Below are 27,719 nucleotides of genomic sequence, written 5' to 3'. Positions count from 1 at the left end.
CCATGCTTTTTGAGTGCACGTTTAAATGGCACAGCGCAGTAGTGGTCACCTTTGTAGATAAGTCTCGTTTACATTTTTAATTTCCACGAGTTGGTCAGAATCTGTGGTTAAAGTTTACTTCCCTCACCGAAAGAAGGCCTTTGCTGCGTCTTCACACGCTATCCTCTGCTCCTTTGCCCAGGTCCCTGCTGGAAGATGAGTACGCCCGTTTGGATGAAATGCCACTGATGATGTCTGAGGAAGGCTGTGAGAATGACGAAGGTGACTACCACACACTGCCGCGGGCGAGGGCCGCGCGGAGGGGACGACGGCCGGAGCGCGCGCTCTGCGGAGGGTGGCAGTCCCTCTGCGCCAGGTTGGTGACCCGGTGCGCCTGGTTCCTGTGTACCGAGGGCACAGGAAAGGGACTGACAGCTCCGCTCCCGACAGCTTTCTGTACCAGGTCAAGGAAGACGCCCCTCAGGGACCTCACGGAGACGGCAGCCCAAGCCAGGCAGTGCCGATTCGAAAGGGACGGAGAGCCACATTCACTTTTTTGTGACATGTTTCAGTGTTTAAAAGACGGAGGAAATTTGTGATTTCGTCAGGGAGGCATGCAGTGCACCTGTTCTCTGGTCCCCGTGTCGACCTTTATAACTGTTCCTTTCTCCGCCGCCTGTAACAGCCCTCCCATCCCGAAAGGTAGACGTGGGCCTGCAGAGTGCAGCCCAATCCCACCATGTCTGTGCATGTTATTGAGCTCCCAGGCTTTGGCGTGGGGCGAGCTTCCCCGGTTAACAACCAGGGAGGAGAGCAGACGAACGCCCGTAAGCGAGCTCGCGGTGCTCGAGGGCAGCGGTCGCGGCGCGGGACCTTATCAGCTCTGCTCGCTTTGCCTTCACAGTTGATATGTGGACGCACGTTGCATGTCTGGGACACTCTGCCGCTCACTGGCTGTGCTGCCAGCCCTGGGGACAGGCAGGACGAGATTGCAGCTGACTGATGCTGTCGCGACTTGAGCAGAGTCTGTCAAACAGGTTACAGCTTCTACAGGCTTTCTGCTGACCAAGGTCCGTAGTCAGTGCCTTGGTTACGATCGTGCACTCACATCCCTTTGTCCAGAAGAGGAATGTAAATAACTGTAGAAAAATACCTTGTTCGTCACCCTTGTTGTTATCCTGTTAGAAGTTTGCAAACAGATGTTTTTGTAACTAATTTGATTTCCGGGTCAGCTCCTGAGGTATGATTCAGAAGACTCCGCGGAATCCTGCGGGTGTTGGCGACATGGGGCCAGGCGGTGAGGCTGAGCAGGGTCAGCGCGGTCTGCGTCCTCGTCATTCTTACCCATCGTAAGCTTTCTGTAAGAAGAAGGAATTTTATGGCTAAAGAACATTTTAGAAACTGCTGACTCGTGATACTAATGTAATAATAAGAGTCTGGGGCTTTTTAAAAACATTTTCTAGGTGAACTAGCCAGTGTTTTTGGAGTGCTCCTTGTGGGCATATTTAATTCTCAGGCTAATTCCTTTACCAGATGTTGGACCGTGCAGGTTTTTGTTTGTTCGTTTTATTATTCTTGTGTCAGTTGTGATGATTCATGCTTTTTAAGGGTTTATCTATTTCAAATTTATATTTATCTTCTTATGATCTAGTGCAAGGGTCCCCAACCCCTGGGCTGCGGACCGGTACCGGTCCCTGGTCTGTCAGGAACCAGGTCACGCAGCAGAAGGTGAGAGGCGGGCGAGCGAGCAAAGCTTTGCCCGTGTCTGCAGCCGCTCCCCAGCGCCAGCATCAGCGCCTCAGCTCCGCCTCAGATCAGCAGGCATTAGATTCTCACAGGAGCGCCAGTCCCTGCTGCCAACCCTCGTTGGGGACCAGAGACCTAGCTAATGTGTGAGGTTCTGTATAGATGTCACATTTTTGTATTCCTGATACTGGTAATTTGTCTCTCTCCCTTTTTTTCATTAATTTTGGTAGGAGATTGTCAGTTTTATTTTTTTCAAAGAGCCAAGCTTTTGGTGTTGTCTTCACTTTTGAAATTTAAAACTTTTATCTTGAAATGAGTTCAGAGTTGAAATAAATTCACTTTTGATCTTGAGGTAAGTTCAGACTTACAGAAAAGCGCAAGAGTAGTGCATAGAAGTCACGTGGCCTGTGACTCGGGTTCACTAATTTTTCATGCTTCGCCACATTTGTCATTCTCTTTACATCTTGGTAACATTTGGAGTCATTTCAGACCAGGTCGTTCACTTTGTTCCTCTCTACATCTTAATACTTCAGCGTGCATCTTAGGAAAAGTGTTTTCCTACGTAACTCACACAGTTAGCAAATTCAGGAAATTTACACCAACAGAGTCTCTTACGTCTGCCTCAGGCCCATGTCCCAGTAGTGTCCCTCGTCTCCAGTGCCAGCTGTGGTTCAGAGCCAAATGTGGCATTCCATTCAGGCGGCATGCCCGTCACGTCTCCTGAACCTGGACTCGTTCTTAGCACTTCTTTGCTTCTCATTCCAGTGACATTTTGAGGACTACAGAACAGGTATTTGCAGACGGCTTCAGCTGGCTTTGCCCGACGTGTGCTTGCCATGCGAGTCGGGGCCAGCGCTCTCCGTGGAGTGCCGTCCGCGCCCTGCTTACCGCGCCCTGCTCCCGTGCACGCCCTGTCGCCCCGATCTCTGGGCTCCCCTTCGCCTTCTCTCAGACGTCCTTGGAGTTCAGCTTGCTGTTCTCTTTCCGGCTTCCTCAGGTGCATTCTCAGGTCACCAGCGTTGCACTCTTTCCCCTTTTAAAAATAGACGCATTCGAGTTCCCATGCATGGTGTTTTCGTTAGCGGTCAGTTCCAAACATTTCCTAATTACCATCACCATTTCTACTGTATCCATTTCCAATTACAACTGTGCTGCTTAATTTCCAAATGGTTGGGGACTTTCCTAGTCATATGTTGGAGTTGACTTTTATCTTAATTCCACTGTGGCCAGAGACCATACTTATTTTTAAAATTTTCGTCTTTGTAACATGTTGACCCTTGCTTTATGGTTCATCACATGAACAACATTAGTAAGTTTTCTGTGTGTATTTGTACATTTAGTTGTTGAGAGCGTTGCTCTGTATGTCGATGAGTCATATTTAATTGTCCAGTTCTAATCTTCTTCATTCATATTCAAAATTTGCATCTCTATTATATCAGTTACGAGAGACTGGCATTATCTCTAAACGTCATTATGGTTGTGTCTACTTTAAAGTGTGTCAGTTTTTGCTTTGTATATTTTTAGGGTGTGTTCTTAGATGGGAGTTTAGGATTATTAGCTTGCTATTGGGTTGACCTTTTATTGTCATTCAGTGTCTCTTTATCGCTAGTACTATTTCTTCTATGCAGGCTTATGATGATTAAATTTACTGAAATGATACCAGCTTCCTTTGATTAGTGTTTGCATGATATATCATTTTCATCCTTTCGTTTTTAAAAACTTTTATTTTGAAATAATTATAGATTCACAAGATGTTGCAGACAATACAGAGTCACCTAGGTACCCTTCACCCAGCCTCCCCCCCCAATGGTTACACCCTCAGTGAATATCAAACCAGGAAGCTGACGTTGGCGTGGGTGTGTGTAGTTCACTGTCATTTTATCACATGTAGGTGTGCGACCACCACCACGATCTAAATACGGAGCTGTCCGTCACCACAGAGGTCCCCTTCGTGCTGTTTTTTGTAGTCACATTCGCCCTCTCCCCCTGAAGCCCTAACTCCAACAGCCACCAGGCAGTGGCCAGCTCTATAGTTTGAACTTAGATAAGGTTACGTAAATGAACTATTCAATGCGTGATTTTTGATACCGGCCTCTTTCAATCCATGGTGCCCTCGACATCCATTTAGGCCGTTGTGTGTGTCGTTGCCAACCAGCGCCCGGTGCGGGCGGTACTGCTTAACTGGCCACCGGCCACAGGGCTTTCTGGTCATTTCCAGTGTGGGGAAGGTAGGTGTGACGCTGCGGGCCAGGTGTGACGCTGCGGGCCAGCCGTGCGCAGGTCTTGCCGCGTGTCCAGGGGCTATGTGCTAAGTATATGTTTTTTAAGGAATGCCGAGCTCTTACATGTTTTTTAAAACACAGATGAGAATATCCAAGTATATGTTTTTTTTAAACTGCCATTTTACGTTCCCACTGGCAGTATGTGACAGCTCCAGTGTCTCTCATTCTGGCCAGCCTTTGTCGTTATCTCTGTTTTTAACTGTAGCTGTTATTATCAACATGCGTGTAGTGGTGGCTTGTCATGGTCTTAATTTGCATTTCCAAGTGACTGGTGAGGTTACACATCTCATTTGCCATTCGCGTATCTTCTTCGGGAAATGTCTCTTCTGTCTGTTCCAGTTTGTAATTGGATTGGTGGCTTTTCCCTGTCGAGGTTTGGAAGCGCTTTACGCATTTTACTTTCGGGTCCTCTGTCAGGTAGGCGGTGCGCGGGGATTTTCTTTGACTCTGTGGCTCGTCTCTTCATCCTCTGGAAGGGTTTTTCACAGACCGAAAGTCTTTGATCTTGATGAAGGCCAATGAATTGCTTTTTTCTTTTGAGGATTGTACCTTTGGTCTTATTCAGGATTTTGTTTTTACCGAATGGAACATGGCCAGATTTTGGATTTCATTTGTAATGCATTCTTTTCCTAAGGAAGATATTAAGAATGTATTTGAAAATGTGGACGTTAACAGCAAAAACAGTCATGTTTGAGGGACATTAAAACAGCTCAGTAAAATACACTAGATGAGTGTATAAAGTTTTAGTAAATGGCAGTGGTGTGGAAAAGCTGACCGCGCCATCTCGGCAGGCCTCCCTCGGTCTAGATGGCAGCGTGGCACGTCGTCCTGCCATACGGATGCCAGCGGGCCCAAGACGTCGTCACTCTTGTTCTCTGGTGTCTGCTGTGCCAGAAAATGGTTATGAAATTAAAAACTACACCTTACGGAGCAGAGTGTACGTGTAGCAATTTGGACCGGTCTTACTGCCTTTATTTCTTACAGATTTTCAGTTTTGAATATTTGCTTCTTTTTAATATCATAAATACCAGGCATATAAAATTTGGTTTTATTAACATTAGACAATACATCAGAGCTAAGATACATAGAATTATTTGGTTTAATTGTAGGAGGAAAATGTCGATGAATATTTTAGTGAAGGTAGATAGCATGATTAATGAATGGTAAGTATTTCGGGCAGGTTGCAACTAATATTAATCAGTTGTTAATATTCCATTGTACCTCTATTCGTAGATTCTGTGAGTAGTAAGGCCTATTTGAAAATTCTTCTTCAGGGTAGGCTTTAATTTCTTCATGGTTTAAGAACCGCTTTCTCATTTTTCTTATTTGGCAAAAATTCCAGCTCCGACATATGTAAAACTTCTGTAGTCTGTCATCTAAAGCTTCGAATGTTCTGCATGTGCGTACCTGTGAAGCATGTCGTTCTGTGTAGTTCTGCAGTGGGGTGGGAGGGGGCGTCTTTCTCACGCGATTTACATTCCACTCTTATCAAAAATCAGTTCGTGCCTAGGAACTGGAGCCCTGATGGCGTTTGCACGAGGGAGGGGACTGTCAGGTGCCGGGTTCTTCCTGGTCTCAGTGGTCGCCACACGTTCAGTCGATGGGCAGTGCGTCTGGGCTGCAGGACCGGGCGAAAGCGCTGGTCCTTTACGAAGACCCAAGTGCTGTCTTGCTTTGCCTCGGGAACTAGAGGTACCTGTTGGATATAATGATCGTCTAGTTTGTTTCTGAAGGAGGCGCTCAATTTTGGGACTTATTTAATTATAGCTAGTTAAGATTTTAGTAAACGGGGTCTTGGTATATGAAGACCCTTTATTTGACGTTAGAATGTTAACTTGGAACATGGAAGCATTTGTGAAAAGCTGTTAATCCTAAAATATTTTGAGAAAAAATGTAACTTGTGCATTATTGGATTTAGGTTCAGCTCATGTAAGGCGACATGTAAGTGGGAAGGCGTCTTCTGTACAGCGACTCAGCAGTCGGGGCACGTGGTAGGTAAAGCCCTGGTTCTTTCTGAAGACTCTTCTTCAGTTCTCCCTCTCACTTGGGAGTATTTGCCAACGTACTTTACTCATATTACTTTGCCTCCAAATTGCCCTTAGATCTATTTTCCCCCTTAGCTCTGCAGCTCATCCAGGCTTACATGTACCTTCGTGGTTGCAAGGACCTTATCTGGGGGTTTATGCCCTTTATTCTTATCCTTAAAGTCACCCGCCTGCCTCCCGATCGTGTCTCACGCCTCGTGACCCGGGGGCAACACTGGTGGGGCATCAGGCTTTAAACCCGCAAGCCTGTGCTCACCTCATTCTGCGAACCACGTGATTTGCTTTTGGCTCCCCGACCGCTGCGCGATTCTGTCTTTACAGAAGAAAATGTTAGAAGTAACACTTACTTGTGAATGGTGATCAGTAGCAAAGTGTTATGAATAATTTAGTTATATCTTGGAAGTCTAGGAATCTGTGTTTTCTATACAGGATTTTACAGAAAAAGATGATAAACTGTTGAGTATGTTTTTAGCTCTTGGCATTTAGCTTAGAGTTCAGAGTACAAGGCTTTGGCAGTTAGTGCGAGGTCAGTTTCCTGTGCTGCTGACCTTGGTAATGATGTTGACGTTTTGTCCCAGCTGGTGTTTAGTGTTCACGTGACGCAAACAGTGGCTTTACATTTACAGAGCCTTTTGCTTGTGGAAGAATATGTTGACACCAACAAACACTCTGTAAAACCCACATTTCTTAAGTTTTATACTTTTTCAAACACTTATCTTTGCCTGTCTTCTGTTTCATCTCGGGTTTGTCTGACTTCTGTACAGCAAACCATCAGATTACCTAATTATATGTTTCAGAACAAAAATTCACGTCTGAACACACGACTGGAAGATTTTTGCTGCGTGTGAAATGCTTAAGGAAGCGTGCGCATATGCGGCCTGTGTCTTCACCTGCTGTACCTGTGTGCACTGTGCTGTGCACCTGCCAGCCTGCTCAGGAGCTGTCCCTGTGATGAGAATACTCTAGATCTGTCACACCCAGTGTGGCACCACTAGCCCAAGGGTTACTGGGTGTTGGAATGTGGCTCATGTGACCGAGGGCCTGAACCTTTTATTTCATGTACTCTTAATTCACATTGAAACGACCACCAGCGCCAGCGGCTGCTCCGTTGGACAGCCTGTTGCAGTTAGCGCTGTACGGTTGGAGACGTCTGAATGCGACACCAGGAGGCAGGACAGTGACTGCAGAGCGCCTCGCGTGCGTCCTCTCTGGCCGGCTCTGTGCTAAGGGCTCGCAGCGTGCGAGCTAAGAGGTCGATGCTTTTCCAGATGAGGACACACACACTGGGCCCGGGACCCCAGGCCACTTGCTGGGAGCCATCTTGGGGAACATGACCTTGAAATCCGTGTTTCTCGGTCGAGCCTTGCCGCACGCTCACACACTGTCCGTTATTTTTGTCATCCGTCGAGTGGCTGCTGTGCTGTGTACAAGGCCAGGAACAAGCAGGTGTGGAAGTGAGCGGAAGCCGGCCCTGTGTTGAGTGCGGTGGGACAGACGCCGGCTCCGGTGTCCGCTCACTGTGACCCTGGCGAATCCTCTCGAATGAGCCGCTCGCCTTGCTGGCCTGGTTTTCTCCCTTGTAAGATGTGCAGGTCGGTGTGCACGCAGATCGCGCAGCTGCAGGTGTCTGAGACTGGGCCTGCATATCAGTTTCAGGAAGGGTCTGCTCATGCTCAGAGCTCGTATGGCGTGACGTGACGGTGACGTGGGCTGCACTAGGAGCCCGTGTGGTAGCCCGGTGGAAGAGTGGCCCGCAGAGCTGCCGTTGGGAGGAGGCAGGGGGGCGCGCTCCCGAGCTCCAGGCGGTGGAGGTCGTGACCCCCCAGGAGGGGCCCGTGCTGCACACGTGGTCTGCGTGGCAGCGGCCAGGGGGAGGCCAGGGCCAGAGTTCTCGTGAGGGGTCCAGGCGCACAGCACAGCTACCGCTGGGCGGGGAACAGTCACCGAAGTGGACGGTGTTTTATTCAAAGCCTTATTTAATTTTTGTTTAATGCGAGCATCGACAAGATCAATATTGCCAACATTTTACTGAACTCTGCTCGGCTGGTCCCTTCCCACCAGGAGCCTCAGGAGTGACCTTGGAAGCCGCCTGTCAAGACACAGTTACACGAGTCCCTGGCATCTTAGGTCACATTCGAATTTCTATAACTGCCCTTTTTAAGAAACCCCTACAGATTCACGTTAGATATGCTATCAGTGCCTGGTAAATGTGGAAGCAGTCATTATTGCCTATAAATATGTAGAATTAATTTAAAAACTTAGAAAGCATACAATGTGTACCTTTTGTTTCATGCAGTTGCTGTGATTGGCTGATAAATGTCTGTCAGAGGAAGAGAGAGCTGAGAGCTCGCACTGTATGGCTTGGGCATCCTGAGAAGTGCGAAGAAAAACATCCTAGAAATATCATCAAAAATCAAAAATACAATGTGTTTACCTTTATACCTGGGGTAAGACTATTTTTAAACAGTTGCATATCAGAGATTGCTTACTTCCTTTGCTTTCATTGTTCTTTTTAGTTCTTAAATTTTTTCTCTTGTTAATTGTGTCATATCCAAAATCAGTGTCTTTTTTGCTTTTGAACCATTTGTGTTTCAAATTATTAAATCCATATACATTTTTAATGTAGATATCATAGTGTTCAACTGAAGAAAACTTAGTTTGATTATTGCCTTCAGTTCTAGATAAAAGTCATACTTATATTATAGAAATAATCAAGTAAAGTAAAATTATTAGAAAGTAAGTCATAAATTTTATTTGCCTGGAAATTTGTGTGGAGTGCAAAATGAAAGAAATGCCTAAAGCTTGCCAAGGAACTTCATAATTAAAGTAAAATTTTTAATTTTACTTTAATGTGAGTCAGTAACAAAATGCCTGTTAGGATTTCTGGCTATCTTTTTTACTTCACATTATAAATTTCACACCTGTTATATTGTTATACCACGAGTTCTCTTTAATTAGGTATTATCGTTATTTTAAATCTGAATTTTAAATATTTTACTATTTTTTGTTGCTAGTGATATTTCTGGTTTAAATTACAAAACTGAGTTCATGTGTATTCAGAATAGTTGAATAAGATTTGCTTTTTGTGCATCATTCCCTATTTTGATAACTGACTTATCTTTCTGAGGCAAAAGGAATCTGATACTGACTATATTTTTATATCAAACTTATCGACATGTTCTAGGTATTAGCTCTTGTGCTATTTTGCAAGAAAATCTCTTGATTCTGTGACATGAGGGCTACTTTATCTTTCATGTTTTCACTGACTTTCTTTAGGGCATTGATTACCTCCCACTGCCCATCCCACCCATCCAGGAGTTGGCAAGTGCTTAATATGTGCTGTGATCCTTTATTAAAACACAAATCCGACAGCTTCGATTAAAAAAACTGATCTTTTGTAAGGACAATAAAATGTAAATTGTCTTTTAGGCAGATAAATATTCTTATCTTTATTGACCGGTTACTCTTTTCTCTCTGGTTTAAATTATTAAATACTCACAGATTGGCTAAGCATTGTACATGTCCCTAAAGGTCACAAAGTTCGTTCAGTAGACAATGAAGTATTGATTACAGTGCTTCAGAGCCAACGTCGCAGCTTGACTGTGATCAGTAAATCCACAGCCCGGTGAGGCCTGGAAATACCTGTTGATGTGTCAGTGCAACTGTTACCGTGCGAATGATTTTCTCCTTAGATTGTCTCTTAAATTAGTCTTTTCATCTAAAATGTAGTATTTTAGAAACATTTGGTAATTGCACAGTAGGAATTCTATGCCATTTTTAGCATGAATGGCAATTTCTGAATTGCTAATAGATATAATTTATGCTAACTGAGATTTTAAAGAAATCACTGAGGAGAAAGAGAGCTTTCTCTCCTGCTGAGATTATTTATGAAATGATTCAAAACATTTTTAGAGAGCAAGTGCACGATTATGAACATAACCGTGTATCAATGTAACCGATTTTTCAGTCACACACGACTGTACGATGATGCAGATAACTTCATTATATAAAAATGGTGGTTCCAGGCTCTTTTAATCAACAGCAGGTTCTTAACCCATTGCTCTGCTCGGTTAAAGTCACCGTGCCTTCCAAGTTTCATAAAACATGGCATCCAAGGAGATGTGGGTTTGCAAGTTGCAAGTTTGTGGCGTTTCGTTGTGATTGTACAGAGTGCTATGTGAGGAATTATTCTCATCTATAAATATAACTTTTGTTCCATCTTGATTTTCAGATTCAGTTGAATTAAGTTGATTCACTTTCATTCCGTTTCTTAAATCTCAATTTGAGAATTCTTAAATCTCAATTTGAGAATTCTCAAATTGAGATTTAAGAAATGGAACAAAAGTGAATATGTATGGGTGGCTGTCTTCCTGAAAATCCACATGTGTAATTTACACATCTTTATATTTATCATTTCTCACACTTTAAGGAAATTAAATACAGGTGATGAGGGCAGTTTTAGGGGAAGTAAGAGATATGTGAATGTTTTGCTTGTTTCTCAGTCATTGTAAAGCTGCCCAAATATCTACATTCAGAAAACGTGGCTATCATGTTTTCTTTTTTACCATTTCGTAAATATGAGGTTAACACGACTTTTCCGTTACGAGACTTTCTGAGCTGTTGTCAGAAGACACGTTTGTGTGCGTGCTTGCCAGCTGGGGGCTTTGCTGCCTTATTTGCTCAGATGTGCGCACAAAGATCCATAGACTAGACGGTGAGTGTGGAAGCTGCAAAATTACATACAAGAAAATCAAAAGCTTTTAGGAGACACTTTTAATGTAGTTGAACTTTCTAATTGTCTTTTTTTCCTTTTTAGGTTTTATATGAACAATTCAAGTTTTTCTTGAACCTCTATTTTCTGGTAGTCTCCTGCTCACAGTTCGTACCAGCATTGAAAATAGGCTATCTCTACACCTACTGGGCTCCTCTGGTAAAAGAAAAGATTTTTGAAATTAAATATTTAGAGTATAGTTTTAAGACTTGAAATGGTTAATAGACAAATTGATCAGATTCTTAAAATGTGATATCGTTGCTCTGTATCATTGAACTTTTGTTAAAGGATTTGACAGCGTCTGTCGCTTAAGCCCCTCACAGACGCGCCCCCTGCTGGTGGGGTTCCGGCGGCCTCTGCGGGGCCCTGTGCACCTGCCCGAGTGGCAGGCCTGTCCCCCACCCAGGTCCCCACCGTGGCCACAGAGCCACTTGGAATCCAGGGGGTCTGCTTGATATGTTATTCTCTTGACACCTTTGGCTGACGGTGACCGTGCTGAAATAGCACAGTGAAGCCCGGACAGTTCCTGGTGGACAGCTCAGTGCGTACAACTTGTTGAAAGGCAAATGATACTTATCACCTGATACTTCCATTTTAGGCACGTGCTGCCTTGCTAATCGTCTCATGCTGTTTGCTGGTTGTTTTTATCGATTCTCAGCTCATACAAAGGCACGCCCTTGTCCCCTCTCCTAGAAGAGCGTGTGGTCCTTTGGTCTGCTCGAGGGCGGTCGGCCCCGTGCGGAGCCGGCCAGGGCTCAGGCGCCTGCCGGCGCGCCCTTGGAGCCGGGGTCTGCCGCAGGGAACCGGAGACGGGCTAGGAGTCAGCTTGGCGGGACAGGAGGAGCCAGCCCTCCTGTCCCCGTTCACATGGATGCGGCTGCAGGGGCGTGAGCGGTGAGCGTCCCCGTGCAGGTCACACATGCAGACCCGAGACTGGGCGCGGCGCTGACCGTGTCCGCGGTGGCCCTCACCTGCTCTCTGGTAGACGGCCATCTGCAGCATGGGAGGGTGGTTTGGTCGTCTTTACTGGAAGCCTGAAAATGGATGCGAGGAATTTATCCTGAAGAAATAACGGGTCACAAAGTCTGAAGAACGTCTACTTTATTTTTGATGTAAAACTTCTTTAAAAGTCAGCTGTCTAACAACGGATCATTTATGCTCTGTGGCATGCATATGTTGGACTGCCATGTTCCGTGTAGCTTTAAAAATGAAGTTTAGAAAAAGTATTTAATAACGTTAAAGGTACATCTGTTAGAATGATTGGGAAAAGGGGGTTGAAACATGGATAGGATGGGGTCCACATTCTGACCCGCCAGGAGCGAGCTGTCTGTGCCCAGCGCTGGCACCGCAGCGACTGAGACGGGTGTGCTTTCCCGGCCGAGCCCAGGCATGGGACAGAGGACGCAGACAGGGCCACAGCGCCCGGCAGCCATCCCAGAGCTGCGAACAGGAAGGCGAAGAGTCGGGTAGGGGCAGCGAGAGGGCTGGGGCTGCTTTAGAGCAATGGCCCTTCTTAGGGGTGGCATCGAATGACATCTGAGTGACAGGAGAGAGGGGTGCGCTATGTACAGAACAGGGAGAAGTGTATTACAGGCGGAGGGGAAGCGGCGGCCAGAGGTCTTAGAGCTACAGGATACGTGGTGTGCGTGCGCGGGGACCGTGGTCGGCCGGGCTGGGGCAGCTCCTCCGGCGCACGCTCTGCCATCGCCCCGAGTTGGCCAGGGAGCCCTGGGTTTGAGTGGCTGGTGCGCGCCCCGCAAAGAACACCGGGGCTTCCGCCGCAGCTTTAGAAGTGGGGGTTAGAGCCGGGAAGCCGCGGGGGGCGAGTCTTTCCTCCTCCTGCCCGCTCATCTTCCTTCCCGCTGGCGGTGACCTTCGTCCTGAATTTGAGATTATCATTGCTCTGTATCTCTTAATAATTTTAGTATTTGTATCAATAAACAATATACAATATTGTTTTGCATGATTTAAGAAATTTATATAAAGATTGTCTTTTTCTGTGTCTCTTTTTGCAACATGCATTTTTTTAGCTTAATGTTGGTTTATAAAATTGCTCCATTTTGACTCACATATCTAGTTCATTCATTTTTCACTTCTCTGAAGTATTTTTTTTTCTGAATCTGTCAGTTACTTGTCCATCCTCCTGGGAAAGGAGATTTTTAGGTTATTTCTAATGTTTCACAAATACAGACTTTGCTGTAACGATTAGTCTGAATGTACTTTACTTTTTATGTACATGCGCCGGGAATTCTACGGGCTGTGTGTGCGCCAGAAGTCGCGTTTAAAAAGAGCTGTTTATTTTTTCCACTTTGTAAACAAAGGAGGTATTCTTCCGCAGGGATTTCTCCGGAAGCCTCTGGCTCGTGCTCTTTCCCTCCCTGTGTATTTTAACCGCGGTCCCATGTCCAGGGCCCGGCCGGGCGCGTGACCTTCACGCACACACACTTAAGGTTTTGACGTCATTCTCTGCTCGTTCTCTAAGGTTTCGTAAGGTTGCTTAAGCAAAAAGAATCAGTTAGCATTTTCGTATTTCTCCTAGGCAAAAACCTGCCAGTGAGGCATAAAACCATTATTTTACAGCTGGCAGTTATAAGATCTAATGTCTGATGTCCACTAATTTTAAAGAAAAAAAGTTACTTCAGAGTTATTCCCTCTGCTCTCTAACTGAACTTGGGATGCTTCTGAAAACAGTGATAGCTTAATTAGTAATCTTTCTGTTTCAGATATTCCTGGCAATGTTATTTACTAGCTTCAGCTCTGAACTAATTTCTGCTCTATTTTTCCATATCTTAGAAGTGTAAACTGAAAATAAGGTGATTTCATTACGCTGTCCTGTCGGAATGAGACTGCCTTGCATACTGTTCAGCTTTCAGAGCAGCTCTTTGAGGCAGAGCTAGCGTCATCAGAGTAACAAAGCGACTGTCCAGCTTCTGTCGTGATGGGCAAGGCGCCGTAGGGCTGTCCATGCAGAAGGTTTTTAGGTGAAGAAAATACGAATTTATAACTCCGCCTCTGCCATATGAAATGTCTTCCTGGTACTTGGTCAATGCATGGTTGAAAACCGGATGGGCTGTGCGGGGGCGGGGGGAAGCCATCTCTGGGGACCCTGCCTGTCAGTCTGGCTTTGCAGCCCTCCCTTCTCTCCGCCCTTCCCGGTGCATCTCTGCATTGGAGGCGTGGGCGCGGCGTGAAAAGGAGAAACGAAATCCGTTCCTTGGACCCCCACCATCCAGAGACTCGCCAGAGTTCCGTGTTCTCTTTGGGTCTCGCCTTTATCTGTGCGTTAGAGCTAAAGGTACACACCTGCTAAGGGCGTCGTGACAGTGAAGAAGTAACTCATTTAAAGTACACAGGAAAGTGGCCAGCACGTAATAATTCTTCAAAGGGGAACTGATACTATAATGTATCGGTAGAATTTACTCTCTTTTTACAAAAATAGACACTGCTCTGGCACGCACTCCACACGGCTCCTGCGTTATCTGGAGAAATAGGAAATAGGAGGAAAGAATTCCACTCTGACATGAGCTGTGGTCGTGGGCAGTGCGCAGGCACGTGAGGCGTTCCTGTCGTGCAGTCCGACTAACAGATCGGCACAAATGCTGTTACTTGCAGGGCAACAGCGTGGCGCTGTGGCGCTCCTGCTCAGCTTTGGTTTTTCCGGTGGCAGCGCTGTCGCCTGGGGGCGTGGGAGGCTCGCCCTGAACCAGCACGGTGCTGGGACACGCGCAGGCCTTGGAGACCCGGACTCTAAGGCAGAGGCCCATCGTGTAGACTCCGGCCTCACCTCTCCCTCAACCTGCTTCGTGTCTCGAGGCTGGCTGTTGGGCGGTGTCTCGGAATGGCTGTGCTGGTGACTGTCCCGCACACCTGTCAGGTACTCAGAGAAGCCGCAGGCGGGAGTGTGGCCGGGGCGTCCTGTCTGCGGCCAGGGCTCTGCTTCCTCCCTGGGCCGTTCACCTCTCATTTTCAGAAGCCGCGCTCTGTTCCTCCTTGGCATGTTGTCACCACTGTGGCTGCACCAGAGGCGGGGCTGATTTTCACTCCTCGAATTGTTGGAAGCGCTAGGAACTAGCACATTTTTGTGGTTTTATCGTAGCGTAATGAATTCACAGTAGGTCTAAAGGGCTGAAATTTAGATTCGCCTGGAGAGTTTGAGTAACATGTATCTAAGTCCGGGGCTGTTCCCTGGAGACTAGACACGTTTCAGAGAGGGCCCGAACAGTCTGCACTGCAGGAAACCCACCCGGTGGTGACGAGGCATTCGCCTCATGGGAGACCATTCCTTTAAAAGTCCCGTCTTCAGTATGGAAGTAACACATTTGGAAATCATTCTCCTCTTGTCTCTCAAAGTGGATCGTTCACAAATGGAATTCCAAGCAGTTGTCGTCTGTGGTGAGCGCGTCTGTGGCAGGTGCTGCTCTGCTGCAGGAGGGTGGCTGCGTGGGGCTGTGTTTTCTGCATTTGTAGATGCATTGTTCACGTTACTGCAGTTGAGCTGTGACTCACAAGCCGCTTGTCTGTTTAAAGTAGTGCTGTCTTCCCCCCCAAGACTATGACTAAAATAATAATGATGTGCTTTTAAATCAGTGGTGTCTTTGAATTAAGGAAATACAGTATTTCGTCATATGTCTGTACCATGCATTTCACACTTGCAGACATGTAGGTTATGTCCAGTTTTTCAAATTCACTGTTGGGATTCTTGATTTTTTCTTTAGGATATGTTTCTAGAAATGAAGCTACTTGGTTAAACTGTGTATATTTTAAGGCTTTTGAGAATACTAAATTTTTTTTTTTTGTATCTGGTGCTTTGGATTTTCATTTTTTGTCTTACCTTTGCTAACTCTAGTTCTAATAAAATAATGAATTTACACTCAAGTAAGAGTACTTACGTGCTCCCAGCCACTGGGTTTTGATGACCACTTTATCCGTTACTGCTTCGTCCCAGCTCTGGGAAACCTGCCGTAAGTGCCCCGAGCACACGCTTCCTTCTCTCTAGCCTGGAGGTGTTTGCTTGGCACGTGGAAATCTCTCGTTCTGAAACGTTGGTGCTTCGCACGGCCAACGTGCTTTAATGCTGAGCCTGGCACTGTCCCCTGGGATCGGGAACAGGATGCCGTCCTGGTGGGAAGGGCAGGAGCCGTCTCTGCTGGCAGGTGACATATGGTCTGGTGTGTAGGAAAATTTGAGGAGCCCCCCCTCCCCCCCCACACACAGAGATATTGGACCTAATAAGTGAGTCAGGTTGTAGGGCACACGATAAACTCACAGAATCATTCGTATTCATTCACTAGCAATGACCACCAGAAAATAAAATTAGGGTAACAGTTCTGTTCATGATAGCATCAAAAAAGAAAAAATAGGAAGAGAGTTAGCTAAAGTGCAAGATGGCATGTTGAAAACCATAAAACACTTTTGAAAAAAAAATTAAGGTCTAAATAAATGGAAAGCCATTTGATGTTCGAGAATCGAGACTTGGCCTCGTTGCAGCCCGGCGCGGCCCCCTCCAAATCCCAGCTGGCTCCCTGCAGGCGGGCACGCGGGCCCTGAAGTTCCTGGGAAGACGCAGGGACACAGAGCAGCTGTACAACCCAGAAAAGTAGGTGGAAGATGGAGGACTCCTGCTCCTCCGTTTCCAAACCTCGTACCAAGCTGCTCCGATCAAGACGGCGTGGTGCGGGCAGAAGGGTGGACATGTAGGCCAGAGACGCAGCCGGGAGGCCGGAAATGGACCGTACGTTTATGACACACTGGTTTTTGGCGGGGCTGCCGAAATACGTCAATGGAGAAAGAATAGTATTTTCGACAACTGGGTAGCTCCATGCGAAAGAGCGAGTTGGACCCTACCATATACCACGTGGAAAAAGTAACTCAAAATGGGTTAAACCCAAACGGAGACCTGAAACTCTCAGCCTCCTGGAAAAGAACGCAGAGGTGAATCTGTGCGACCTCGGCCACGAAAAGCCCAAGCGACAAAAGAAAACGTGAAGTAAATTTTTTATCTAAATTATTGGACTTCATCTAAATTAAAACTTTTGTGCATCAGAGGACACCATCAAGAAAGTAAAATGATAACCAAGAATGAGAGAAAGCATTTGTAACGACGTATTTGTAAGTCATCTCTGACAAGGTGCTTGTATCCAGAATAACATATAGCGTTCTTAAAACTTAACCGTTTTAAGTGGGCATAAAACCCAGTTAAAAAGTCGATGTAAGATCTGAATACATATTTTTCTAAAGAAGGTAGGCAGGTGGCCATAAGCACATGGAAAGAGGTGCCACTTTGGGGAGCAGTCTGGCATTGCATCAATGCTGAATGAACAGCGAGCGCCCACCCCGAAGAAGCAGGCCCGTGGAGGCAGACGGCCCGGGGGAGGTTGCTGGGGCCGGGGCGGGAGGGAGTGGCGGGTGGCCAGTGTTGGGGATGGGGTTTCTTTTTGGGGTGATGAAAATATTCTAAAATTGGATGGTAATGATGATGGCACAACTCCGAACTACTAGACAAATGAATTGTATACGTTGAGGGTGAACTTTATGGCACATGAATTACATCTCAACAAAACCATTATTTTTTAGAGTGTGCTAAAAGACCCAGGCGTGGGGGTCCAAGTGCCTCGGCCGCGGCCGCGGGCCGCGGTGGGGCACGTGGGCTCGGTGCCCGCACCCTCTTCATGGCTGGAGCCGGGGGCCCGCTGGTGATGGCTCCTTGCTCAGCGGTTCCCGGATGGCTTTAGGGTGCTTAGACCGGTGCTCTCTGCAGCCCTGGGATTCCTTGGTGAAGACCGGATGGGGTGCGTCTCGGGGTTCGGGGACTAGGGTGGTGCCGGCGCTGGGGTAGAGGCCGCGAGGGGTGGGCGGCTGGGCGGAGAGCTGGTGGCTCTGGAGCTCGAGCTTGCAGCGGGGCCATCGAGGGCTCATGCCGTGACTCGGGGGGCCTGGCCCCGGAGGAGGGTTCTGTAGCCGAGGACGGTGCGGTGACGCATGGACGAGGCTGGGCGGGAGAGCGACGGAGCGGTGGGAGCTGAGCGCGGCCGGGGCCGGGCCCCCCGAGTCGGCGAACACGGTCGCAGTCAGTGACCGGCCACTAATGCGAGGGCCAGAGAGGAGTCGTGACATGACTCCCTGCTGGTGGCCGTGGCTCGAGGGTCACAGCTGTGCTGGCCAGCGGGTGAGTGGAGCCCTGGGCCTCGGGGTCTGAGGGGATCTCACACCGGCGTTCAGGGGTGACGGCGTAAGGGGGAGCGCGTTCCCCTAGTGGCCCACTCGCTGTAGCGCGTTGGTTATTCAGGGACAATTATTGTCTTTTCCATGGAAATTCACTCACAAAGTAGATGGCGCACGGGTGTCAGTAACAAGGAGCCTGCTGAAGAGAGCTCTGGTGAATCACAGGGAGATGGACTTGAAGAATGTTCACGGAACGTGAGTCAGGAAATACATACGTAGCTGTTAGGAGATGTGTGTTGGCCACGTCAGTGGTCTAACAGTTCACAGCAGACGACAGGAACGGGAAACTTTTGTGTAAATAGTGTCATGTTAACCTGTTCGGCCTCTAACAATAGAGGAAAAGAGCTCTGCTCTCGAGTGCAGCTGCCCGACTCCGCACCGTGTAAGAAAATGGGTCAGCGCCAGTGTCGTGTCCGGCACTGCTTTGTGTCCCTCACTGCTCTCATTCCCCCAGCACTAAGATTCGAGGGCAGAAATGAGGTTCCTGTGCCAGTCTCGTTAACTCGATGTTTGAACGTCTGACTGTCCGTATCTGATTCGTGGGCCTGTGGAAGATCGCTCATTTTTCTTAGGGTCACTGGTGTTTTCTGATGTGCAGCTTGAAGTACATATTATGATTCGAATTTTAAAAATTGTCTTGGGTATAGTAAGAATTGTAAATCTTTTACTACGTATTACATTTTATAGTATTTTGTTGTCGCTTTTCATCGTCGTTTTGTTTTTATTTATTTTATGTTTTAGAAGCAATACACAGCTGACCCCTGAACAACACAGGGCTTAGGGCCCCACGCAGTCCAAAACCCGCATGTAACTTTTGACTCCCCCAAAACTTAGGGGACCTAAGTTTCCATGGGGAATGGGTTCCAGGACCCCCCGCAGATACCAAAGTCCACGGATGCTCAAGCTCCTTCTTTAAAGTGGTGTGGATCAATGCGCAGTCGGGCCCCCTGCATCTGCAGATGCCCCTCTGCCCCCCACCCCAGCAAACTGAAAGTAATACAGGTGTTCACTGAAGAAGCATCTGTGGGTGAGTGGATCCTGCGCAGGTCACACCCTGTTGTTTAAGGGTCAGCTGTAAATCAAGGGAAGAAAATAAGACTAAATCGTAAAAGCATTTTCCTTACTTTTTTGTTAAAGTGAACTTTTCTCAAATACCTTATTTCATTTTGTTTTATAGGGATTTGTCTTGGCCGTTACTATCACGAGAGAAGCAATCGATGAATTCCGGCGTTTTCAGCGAGACAAGGAAGTGAATTCACAACTATACAGCAAGCTTACAGTAAGAGGTTAGCAAGACACTTTTCATCCTGTTTATCATGTGTTTAATGCAGTCAGTATTTTAGAATTGATATAAGTGAAAGAAAACATGTCTTAATTCTGTTATTGAAAATAGTATTATGTGATTGCATGTAGTATCTAATTTTCTAATAATAAAAGAATGTATGGAATTTCAGGATAGAATTTTATTCTCAGATACTTCGACATATGTTTGTGTGAATTAAATATATAAACGCACCTAAACACACACACGCGTACAAACATGTACACATATATTAATAATTATATAACGTCTGTCACAGTTCATGTATAACACATGTGTACTTAGACACACGTGAAACCCACCTGGGCACGCACATTTTCTGTGAAGCATCGTGTCACCGCATTTAAATCTCTCCTTGCATTATACTTGAAACACGATCATAAGGTTAGACCTCTAGTACCATAACCACACATAAGTCAAGGGCTTTGTGCACCTAAAATGAGTGTCATGATCCCAGGTGCTCACTGGTGTGCGGTGTTTTCCTTGACCTTCATGCAGGGCTCCCCGCTTGCTTAATTTAAAGGGCTCGTTTATTTGGTTTCTCAGTCTTAGTAGCAAAGTAGTGTTTTAGAACAGAATCGAGTGAAGCTATCGCAGATGGGCATTTTGACAGCGGAGAAGTGACGGGGAAGACACTGAAGAACCAAGGGGGTGTTCGCGATACCTCGACGCCTGCTTAACGCGAAGGAGTTTGGAGTGGCTCTGTGTCTTCTATTTGCATATGGACGTCTGTACGTTTGCATTGTTTATTTGAAATAATCCTGTCCAAAAAAATTCTGTTTACAGCTTATTGGGATATATTTCACATAACATAAAATTCATCCATTTAGAGTATACAGTTCAGTGGTTTTTGGTGTATTCACAGTTCTGAAGCCATCACCACCATAATCTTAGAACACCTTTAACATCCTAGAAAGAAAGCATGAATATGTATATATATCGACAGTCACTCTCCATTCTTGCTCCATCTCTGCGGATCTGCCTCTTCTGGACGTTCCGTGTAAATGGAGTGGCGCAGTGCGCGTCTTTTGTCTTTCACTCGGTGAAGTGTTTTCAGGGTCCGTCCGCGTTGCGGCCGCATCAGTGCTCGCTTGCCTTTTAGTGCCCGACCGTCTCCCAGCGTGTGATACGCCGGCTTCTTTTTGCCCACTCGTCAGTGGGTAGACGTGTGGGCTGTTTCCACTTTTAGGCCATTGTAAATAATGCTGTTGTGAACATTGACGTGTCAGTTTAATTTCTTTTGTACATCTTCCTGAGAGTGAACTTGCTAGATTATGTGGTAACTGTGGTTTTCATGAACTGCCAGACTGTTCCGTAATTGGCCGCACCATTTTACATTCTCACCAGCAGTGTGTGAGGGCTCCAGCTTCTCCACACCCTCGTCAGCACTTCGCATTGTCTCTTTCTGGCTGTAGCCATCCCGGTAGGTGTGGGGTAGTATCTCACTGAGACTAGATTTGCATTTCCATCACGACTGATGGTGTTGAGCATCTTATGTGCTTACTGGCCTTCTGTATGTCTTCTTCACAGAAATGTTTATTCAGATTCTTTGTCTACTTTTTAACTGGGTTATTCTTTAATCGTGGAGTTGTAAGAAGTTCTTTTTATAGTCCAGATTTAAGTTCCTTGCCCGATATATGGTTTGGAAATATTTTGTCTCATTCTATGGGTTGTATTTTTTCTTTCTTCATGGTGTCTTCTGATGCACAAAAGTTTTTAATTTTGATGAAGTTCAACTCACCTATGTTTTCTTTTGTTGCTCGTGCTTTTGGGGTTTTATCTAAGAAACAATTTGCTAAACCAAGATTACAAAGATTTACTTCTATTTTTTTTTCTAGTTTTCTAGTTTTAGTTCTTACATTCAGATTTGTGATCTGTTTTCATTTCATATCTTGTGTTTGGTGAGTCCACATTCTTTTGCACATGACTTATCAAGTTGTCCCAGCACCATTTGTTGAAAAGATTATTCTCAACTGAATTGAAAAATTAATTATTAAAAAGCTTTGAGGCTTAAAGTATGGCATGTTAGAGGAAGGGTGTGTTGCAGAGAAGGTTAGCTTTAGTTTTGCAAGAAAGAATCCCCCTAATGGCCAGGTAACTTCGGTTTGCCTTTTTTAGGATATAGTAAAGATCTGGCTTATTCAAAAAATTATTTTAATTGTGGTATTTGGGCAGAGCAGAGAATTGTTTCTGTGCATCAATCGTATCATTCAAAAATACGCGGTGTAGTGATGTCAGCAGAAATGGCAGAGCAGGCAGCTCCACGTGCCCTGTTTGCCACAAAAACACTGAGAAATCGAGCAGAACCTGAGAACTGATGTCATCAGAACTCCGGAAAGCAGTCAGAGGTTTATAGCACCCGAGTGACAGTGAATCCAGGAAGAGGCCACCTAGAAGTAGTGGGAAAGCTCTTCGGTGTGTCCCCTGCCCTTGTTCCACGCCTCCCCAGCATGGCGCCCATCTCTGCAGGGGGCGAGGAGGACGCACTTGCAGCGCATCGTGTCCCTCTGTCTGACCCGTCTCAGGGCTGCTTGAACGATGGACCCAAGACCCTCGGCTTCCTCCCACCTAGCTTGGAACTCACACAGGGCAGAGAAGCCGAAAAGCAGCGGGCCTTCCTCACGTGTGTGTGAGGCTAAGGACCAGTCAAGACATGCGACCGAGTATTAAGTGCCAGACAGAAAAAGTTGGGGAGAGAATTTCTTGGGAAAATTAGGGCACTCAAAAGTGCCCATGTTTACTGGGGAATGGTGAAAGCCACTTTCAAGGCCGGAGCCGGACGCATGCTCAGGGAAGACCAGAGAAGGTCTTTTGCCTCTGGCCAATCGCCAAGCTCAGTGTAAGAAGCGAAGACCGAGGCAGAGCTGAAAACAGCCTGGCTAAGTGCTGGAGGCCCCAGCACAGGGCCAGTCTGCAAGGCCTGAGACAGGCTGGCCTTCCTCCCCCCGCTTTCGTCCACTGTCCCTCTCCGCCTCTGACCCCTCTGTCCCCCTCTCTCCCCCTCTCCCCCTGTCTCCTTCTCTGTTCCTCTCTCACCCCCTCTCTACCCCTCTCTTCCCTTCCCCTCACCTGCAAGGAAATCTTTTTCGGAGATGTGTGACAGAGAATATACACTTGACAAAATGAGCGTGGAAAAATTACCAAACATATATGGCCACAGCATATACCAAGAAACAAAGTGTGGCCCATTCACAGAAGACATTAGGAACAACTATTTCTGAGGACTTACTCGACAAGGGCTAAATCAACTGCCTTAAATATGTTCAAGGAGCTAAAGGAAACATCGCTAAATGACATCAGGAGAATGATGCAGTAATGTATAGGGAATGTCGATGAGAACATAGAAATTATTAGAAAGAAACAAAAAGGAAATGCTGGAGCTGAAAAGTAAAATAAAAGAAAAAAGAGCGTTTCACTGTCAGATTAGAGTAAGGGGAAGAAACAGTCAGTAAACTTGAACTTCGGTCCCACGAAATTATCCAGTCTTGGAGCAGAAAGAGGAACGAAGAAAAGTAGATGGCTCCTGGGAGACCCGTGTGGCAGCCTCAGGCATTCTGATGTGCACACAGTGGACTCCGAGCAGGGGAGGAGTAATGGCCGTCAACATCCCCAACTTGATGAAAGACGTGAATCTCCACATTTCGGAAGCTCAGTCAGTGCTTGGAAGGACAGATGCAAGGAGAGCCACGTGGAGTGCGTCGTGGCTGCTGTGTTGCACCCTGAGGACCAGGAAGACACCCTGAGAGCAGCCACTCGCCACACACGAGGGGTCTCCGATCAGATGATGAGGAAGTAGCAGGCGGAACACAATGGGGTGACATTTTAAAAATGGTCAAAGAAAAACCACCGATCACGAATACTATATGCAGTAAAACTGTCATTCAAAAATGAAGGAGAAGTGATGATATTCTCAGATAAATTTAGAATTCGAACAAATGCACACACACCCATGTTTGTTGCCGCACTATCTACAATCACCAAAAGGTGGTAACTCGAACATCCACCAGTGGGTGAATGGGTAAACGAAATTTTGCTGTCTTCATACATGGCATATTATTCAACCGTAACATTTAATGAAATACTAACACATGTTATAACGTGGATGAACCTTGAAAATACACTGTATGAAAGAAGCTAGACACAAAAGGTCATATACTGTATGATTTTATTTACACAGAATACACAGAATGGGCAGAGCGGTAGGGGCAGAATGTGGACTGTGGTTGCCACGGCCTGGGGGAGCAGGCGACGGGAGCAGCTGCCGAGGGGTCTGGGGTTTCCTTTTGTGGTGCAGAAAGTGTTCTGGAACTGGGTGGACTTGGTCACACGACGCTGCGAATGTACTAAGTGCCACTGAATTATTCACTTTAAAGTGGCTGGTATTATGTTATGTCAGTTTCACCTAGAAATAGTATACAGTGTTGAGGAAGATGTGTTAGTGCTTTTTACATTTGTGATATTTGAACTCAAAGTACTTTAAAAATAATTTTTAGTAGTTTATTTCTTATGCTAAAGGGAATTTACCTTTTAAAAAAAAAAAAACGGTCATCATTGCTGGTGACCTATGGAGTGGACGTTTCCCTTGGGGAGGATGGTAATGATCTCTGCTGGTTTTTCACGTGCGCGTGTGTCAGACCACATTCGTGGTGTCCTTTCGCACAGCCGCCATCCAGGGTAGGTCGTGTCATCTCCATGCTAAATAGCCGGCCCCAAGGCGCGTGTTTGCTGGGGTGTTTGTTCTTCACTGTCGCCTCCTGGTGGGTCGCATCAGAGGCCGGGGCGGGACGAGAGCGTGAAGCAGACTTGCCTCGTGCAGAATTCCTGAGGAGGAGGAGTTGGAATTGCATGGCCGTCTACTCGTGTTCTCGGAATCGGTGCCGTGTTTTTCCCTGTTGCTGGGGAGAGGCGTATAAATTGGATGCCTTGGTTGTAATTATCCAGTTGACTAGTTCACAATTCAATTCCACAAATATTTACTAAGTACTCACCGTGTGTTAGGCACTGTGATGACCTCGTGAGATTCAAACACGAACGAGTCCTGTGCTTTAAAGAGCTCGTGCCGTGGTCCAGCAGATGGATAAACTTGGAGGTCTTTGTTTTCGTTTCAATCAGCCACCAAACCTGCAGGGCTAAGTCATATCAACGACCGTTAGTGTATTTCCAATATTAAACCTAAAACGAACGTGAAACTTTATATTTCAAAATGGAGCTTGGGCTAACTCTGTGCTGCGCTTACTCATACAGCCTGTGATGATTGCTTTGCAGACTTAGATGCTTCTTTCAGTCATCCTGGCATTTTGTTGTTTGACTTGTTTTCAGGTATTCAGAAATGTGAAAGAGAGTCTGTGACCTTTGAACCTTATGTAAATCGTACGCGTGTGGCAGATTTACATGTTTCTCGTGTTTCGGCCTCCTTGCCAAAACGAAACCGTGTTTGTGCAGAGCACAGGGGGCTGAGTTCTCCGTTCCTGCACGTTTGGTGTCTTGATTCGTATTATCAGCACTGTTGCACACTTGTAAAACTTACCCTTTTTTTTACATTTAAAAACCCCATGAAATGTCTCAGTGAAATTTGTCATCTTTTAGTGGCGTTTACTTCGTTTGTGAGTAATAATTATTCCTTTAAACATCAAGAGATTTTTAGATCTCTTCAGTGCCTTTTTATATGTTGTCTATGCATTTTATACACTGTCACAGGGAAATCATAAAATGTAATTGGTTATATGAGTTACTATATTTTCTACTTGGCAAGAAGGATTTCCTTTTGTGATAGTCATATCTTAAGATAGTTTTTTTAATAGTATGCTCGAGTGTTAGCTAAATTTTCCCATCAGAAATTGCTTAGCAGCTGATACACTTGGAAGTAATCAGAGTTGATTGCTGCAATCCAATATTCAGAGAAACACTGATGACTTTCCTTATTTTATTTATGTGGTGTCATCTCTTGTTCGTCCACTTTTGTGACAGTGTAGATGAAATGCAACACCGGATATTCGGAAATCATTTATGTATATGTCATTTTATATAGTCAAAGCGGTTCTTAGATAAACATGCTCAGCTTCTCACATACTCGTCTCGTGTAGTCCCTTTTCTTAAAGTAGCCGGATGTCATCTTTCTTGTCGGTGGTCTGAGCAGCCTTTGAAAAGAATCCATTCCAGTACTTACTATGAATATTCAGCCTCCGGTATTGCATTTCCCTGTATAGTAATATTTGTCAGTCTGGTGTATTTGTCAGGCACAGACACACTTTGGGTTTATTATCTTGTCCCTCGAGTTCCCTATAAAAAAAACACGCCTGATGGGACTTTCATTGGGATTGCATCGAATCTATAGATAAATTTGGGGGAGAATTGACTTAATAATATGAAGTCTTCTGTCCCATGAATGCGATCAGTTTTAAATTTTCTCTCAGCAACATTTTGTTTGTTTCCCCAGAGTATATAGATCTTTTAAAACAAAATTTATGTATATAAATACGTGTTTTAATTATTTCCCGACTGTCCACTTTGCTTCATAATCGGTGTTAAATTAGGCTCCCATTCCACACCCACTTAAAGTGTCAAGAGAGTTGGGGGACAGTGCCATTCCCACCCAAATAATGAGGACGAGCCCAATAACCTGCCGATGGAGTGGGGAGCCGTCTGCCCAGGAAGCAGCAGCTGGCAGTCCGAGGCGGGCCGTCTGGCGGCCTTGCGTGACCAGCTCCTTTCCAAGCCACTCAATTGCCTCTCACTCTTACTACCTTGCGTGTGTTCGGTTGGGAAGTGATTAGCACGTTCCCATACCTGCTTGGCAGTGCCTGTGTCTACTTATGAGAGATGTGGCTCATATGGTTTCGTTCTCTTCAGCCCATTGTGATGTTTGGGCCATTTTAACTGATCAGGAGTAGCACGGTTATAAACGCCTTCTTGTGCTTTAAAATGAGTTCAGTTTGGATGTGCATTTGTGAAAAACAAACTAAATGTCATAAAACTATTTTCAGCTATGCTTTGAACCTATCACAGGATCTCAAACTTAGTAGCTACTCGGAGGTTTGAATATTTGCCGCATTTTAAACGCATTGTGCAGAGGCGTGGGTGAGACCCTGTGGGTGCTTGTGCAGGGGACAGAGGCTTCACGGGGCTGGATTTGCTGTGTCACTCAGGAGGTGTGGGCAGGAAGGGGTTCAGTCAGAAGGAACAGCCAGTGCGGAGAACCTACAGGAATGAGCAGGGCGCCATCTGGGTGCATGGTAAGGTGCGGGTTTATAGCAGAGCAGGGACGAAGAGAAATACAGCCAGAAAGTCCATCTGAGATCGGTTGTGGAGAACGTGTACCTAATGAAGCAAATGTGAGCTATCTTCTAAGAAATTGTCCAGTGACGGAGGTTTTTTGAGCGGGGATAAACATAATCCTCAGATTTTTCAGCTAGTTCGTTTGAAATTCTTATTGAATTGGGGAAGTCGTAGTACTGGAAACCGTTTAGTAGTATATTCTCTTAAGGCAAAACAACGACGCGGGGCCGTGAGGCTGGTGGGCAGCACATATGTTTGCGAGGCTTTGGAGTAAGAGTCAGTAGTTCTTGAGTTATTTTTCGATCTTCGGAGGAGCCCATAAACTTGGTTCACAGAACATGTTTGCTGAATTCTCTTCTGAGAGAAGGAGACACCCAGGCTCTGCACCCCGAGGCGTCGTGGCAGGGGGCGCTTAGCGTCGGCAGGGGTTTGACGGGGAGAGTTAGCTGCAGCGGCTTAGGGAGAGGAAAGGGCCGTTCTCACCGTACTAGGTAACGGGCTGCGTTAGCTGTTGCACCCGAGAGGGAAGGGCCGCTGATGTGTGGCTTCCTGAGTGTGCGCCTGGCTGTCAGCCGAGTGGCTATTTTTAAGAAAAACTGTTCGTGGGCTTAAATTCTGACGTCTACATTAAAGTGTCTTTGTTACAGTATTCTGAATTTGCTTCTATCAAGTGCAGCTCTGAAATGGGTCAGTTTTAAGTGCCCGTCCCATAACACTTGGTGGTATCGCTCGCTCTGTTGGTTTGTGGCAGTTGTGTTTTATGTGTGCTGTGACTTGAAAATGTAGGGGGTTTCTGTTGTGACCTGTGCCTCCCAGCTCTGATGTTAGTATGTCGAGGACCAGCTGTCGGCTCACTCAGTTCCCCAAGGGTAGCGCGGGGCCGGGCTGTCCCTGGTGGTCAGGCGTGCGGGGCAGGTCGCTTTCCTCCATCTCCTCTGTCCTTGCCGTAACTGCCCTTTGGGAAAGAGAACAGGAAGCCAGTGAGTTCATGTGACAGAGGCTGTAAGGAAGGTATAAGCAGTCCCTGAACACAAAGTGAAAATTCATAGGCAGCCGGGACCCATTGAACAGCCTGACCA

The 27,719-nt window shown here is 46.2% G+C and overlaps 1 protein-coding gene across 6 annotated transcripts in view; it reads left to right on the top strand.

Annotated features, from left to right (window-relative positions):
• Positions 1–27,719, top strand: part of ATP9B (ATPase phospholipid transporting 9B) — a 157,254-nt gene that overhangs the window by 11,156 nt on the left and 118,379 nt on the right. For 5 of the 6 annotated variants that reach the window (XM_039839358.1, XM_039839349.1, XM_039839368.1 and 2 more), the window contains exons 2-5: positions 182–355; positions 8,349–8,499; positions 10,869–10,982; positions 19,222–19,330. In XM_039839358.1, coding sequence (XP_039695292.1) covers positions 219–355; positions 8,349–8,499; positions 10,869–10,982; positions 19,222–19,330 — 511 coding nt within the window. In that variant the 5' untranslated portion in view covers positions 182–218. The remainder of the gene's footprint in view (positions 1–181; positions 356–8,348; positions 8,500–10,868; positions 10,983–19,221; positions 19,331–27,719) is intronic. The other variant, XM_039839342.1, reaches the window with a different exon arrangement.

This window comes from Pteropus medius, unplaced genomic scaffold (assembly GCF_902729225.1).
Source record: "Pteropus medius unplaced genomic scaffold, Ma_sr-lr_union100, whole genome shotgun sequence".
NCBI classification, from domain to species: Eukaryota; Metazoa; Chordata; class Mammalia; order Chiroptera; family Pteropodidae; genus Pteropus; species Pteropus medius.
Note: the sequence above shows the minus strand (reverse complement) of the source record. Positions and strands in the feature narration are given on the sequence as shown.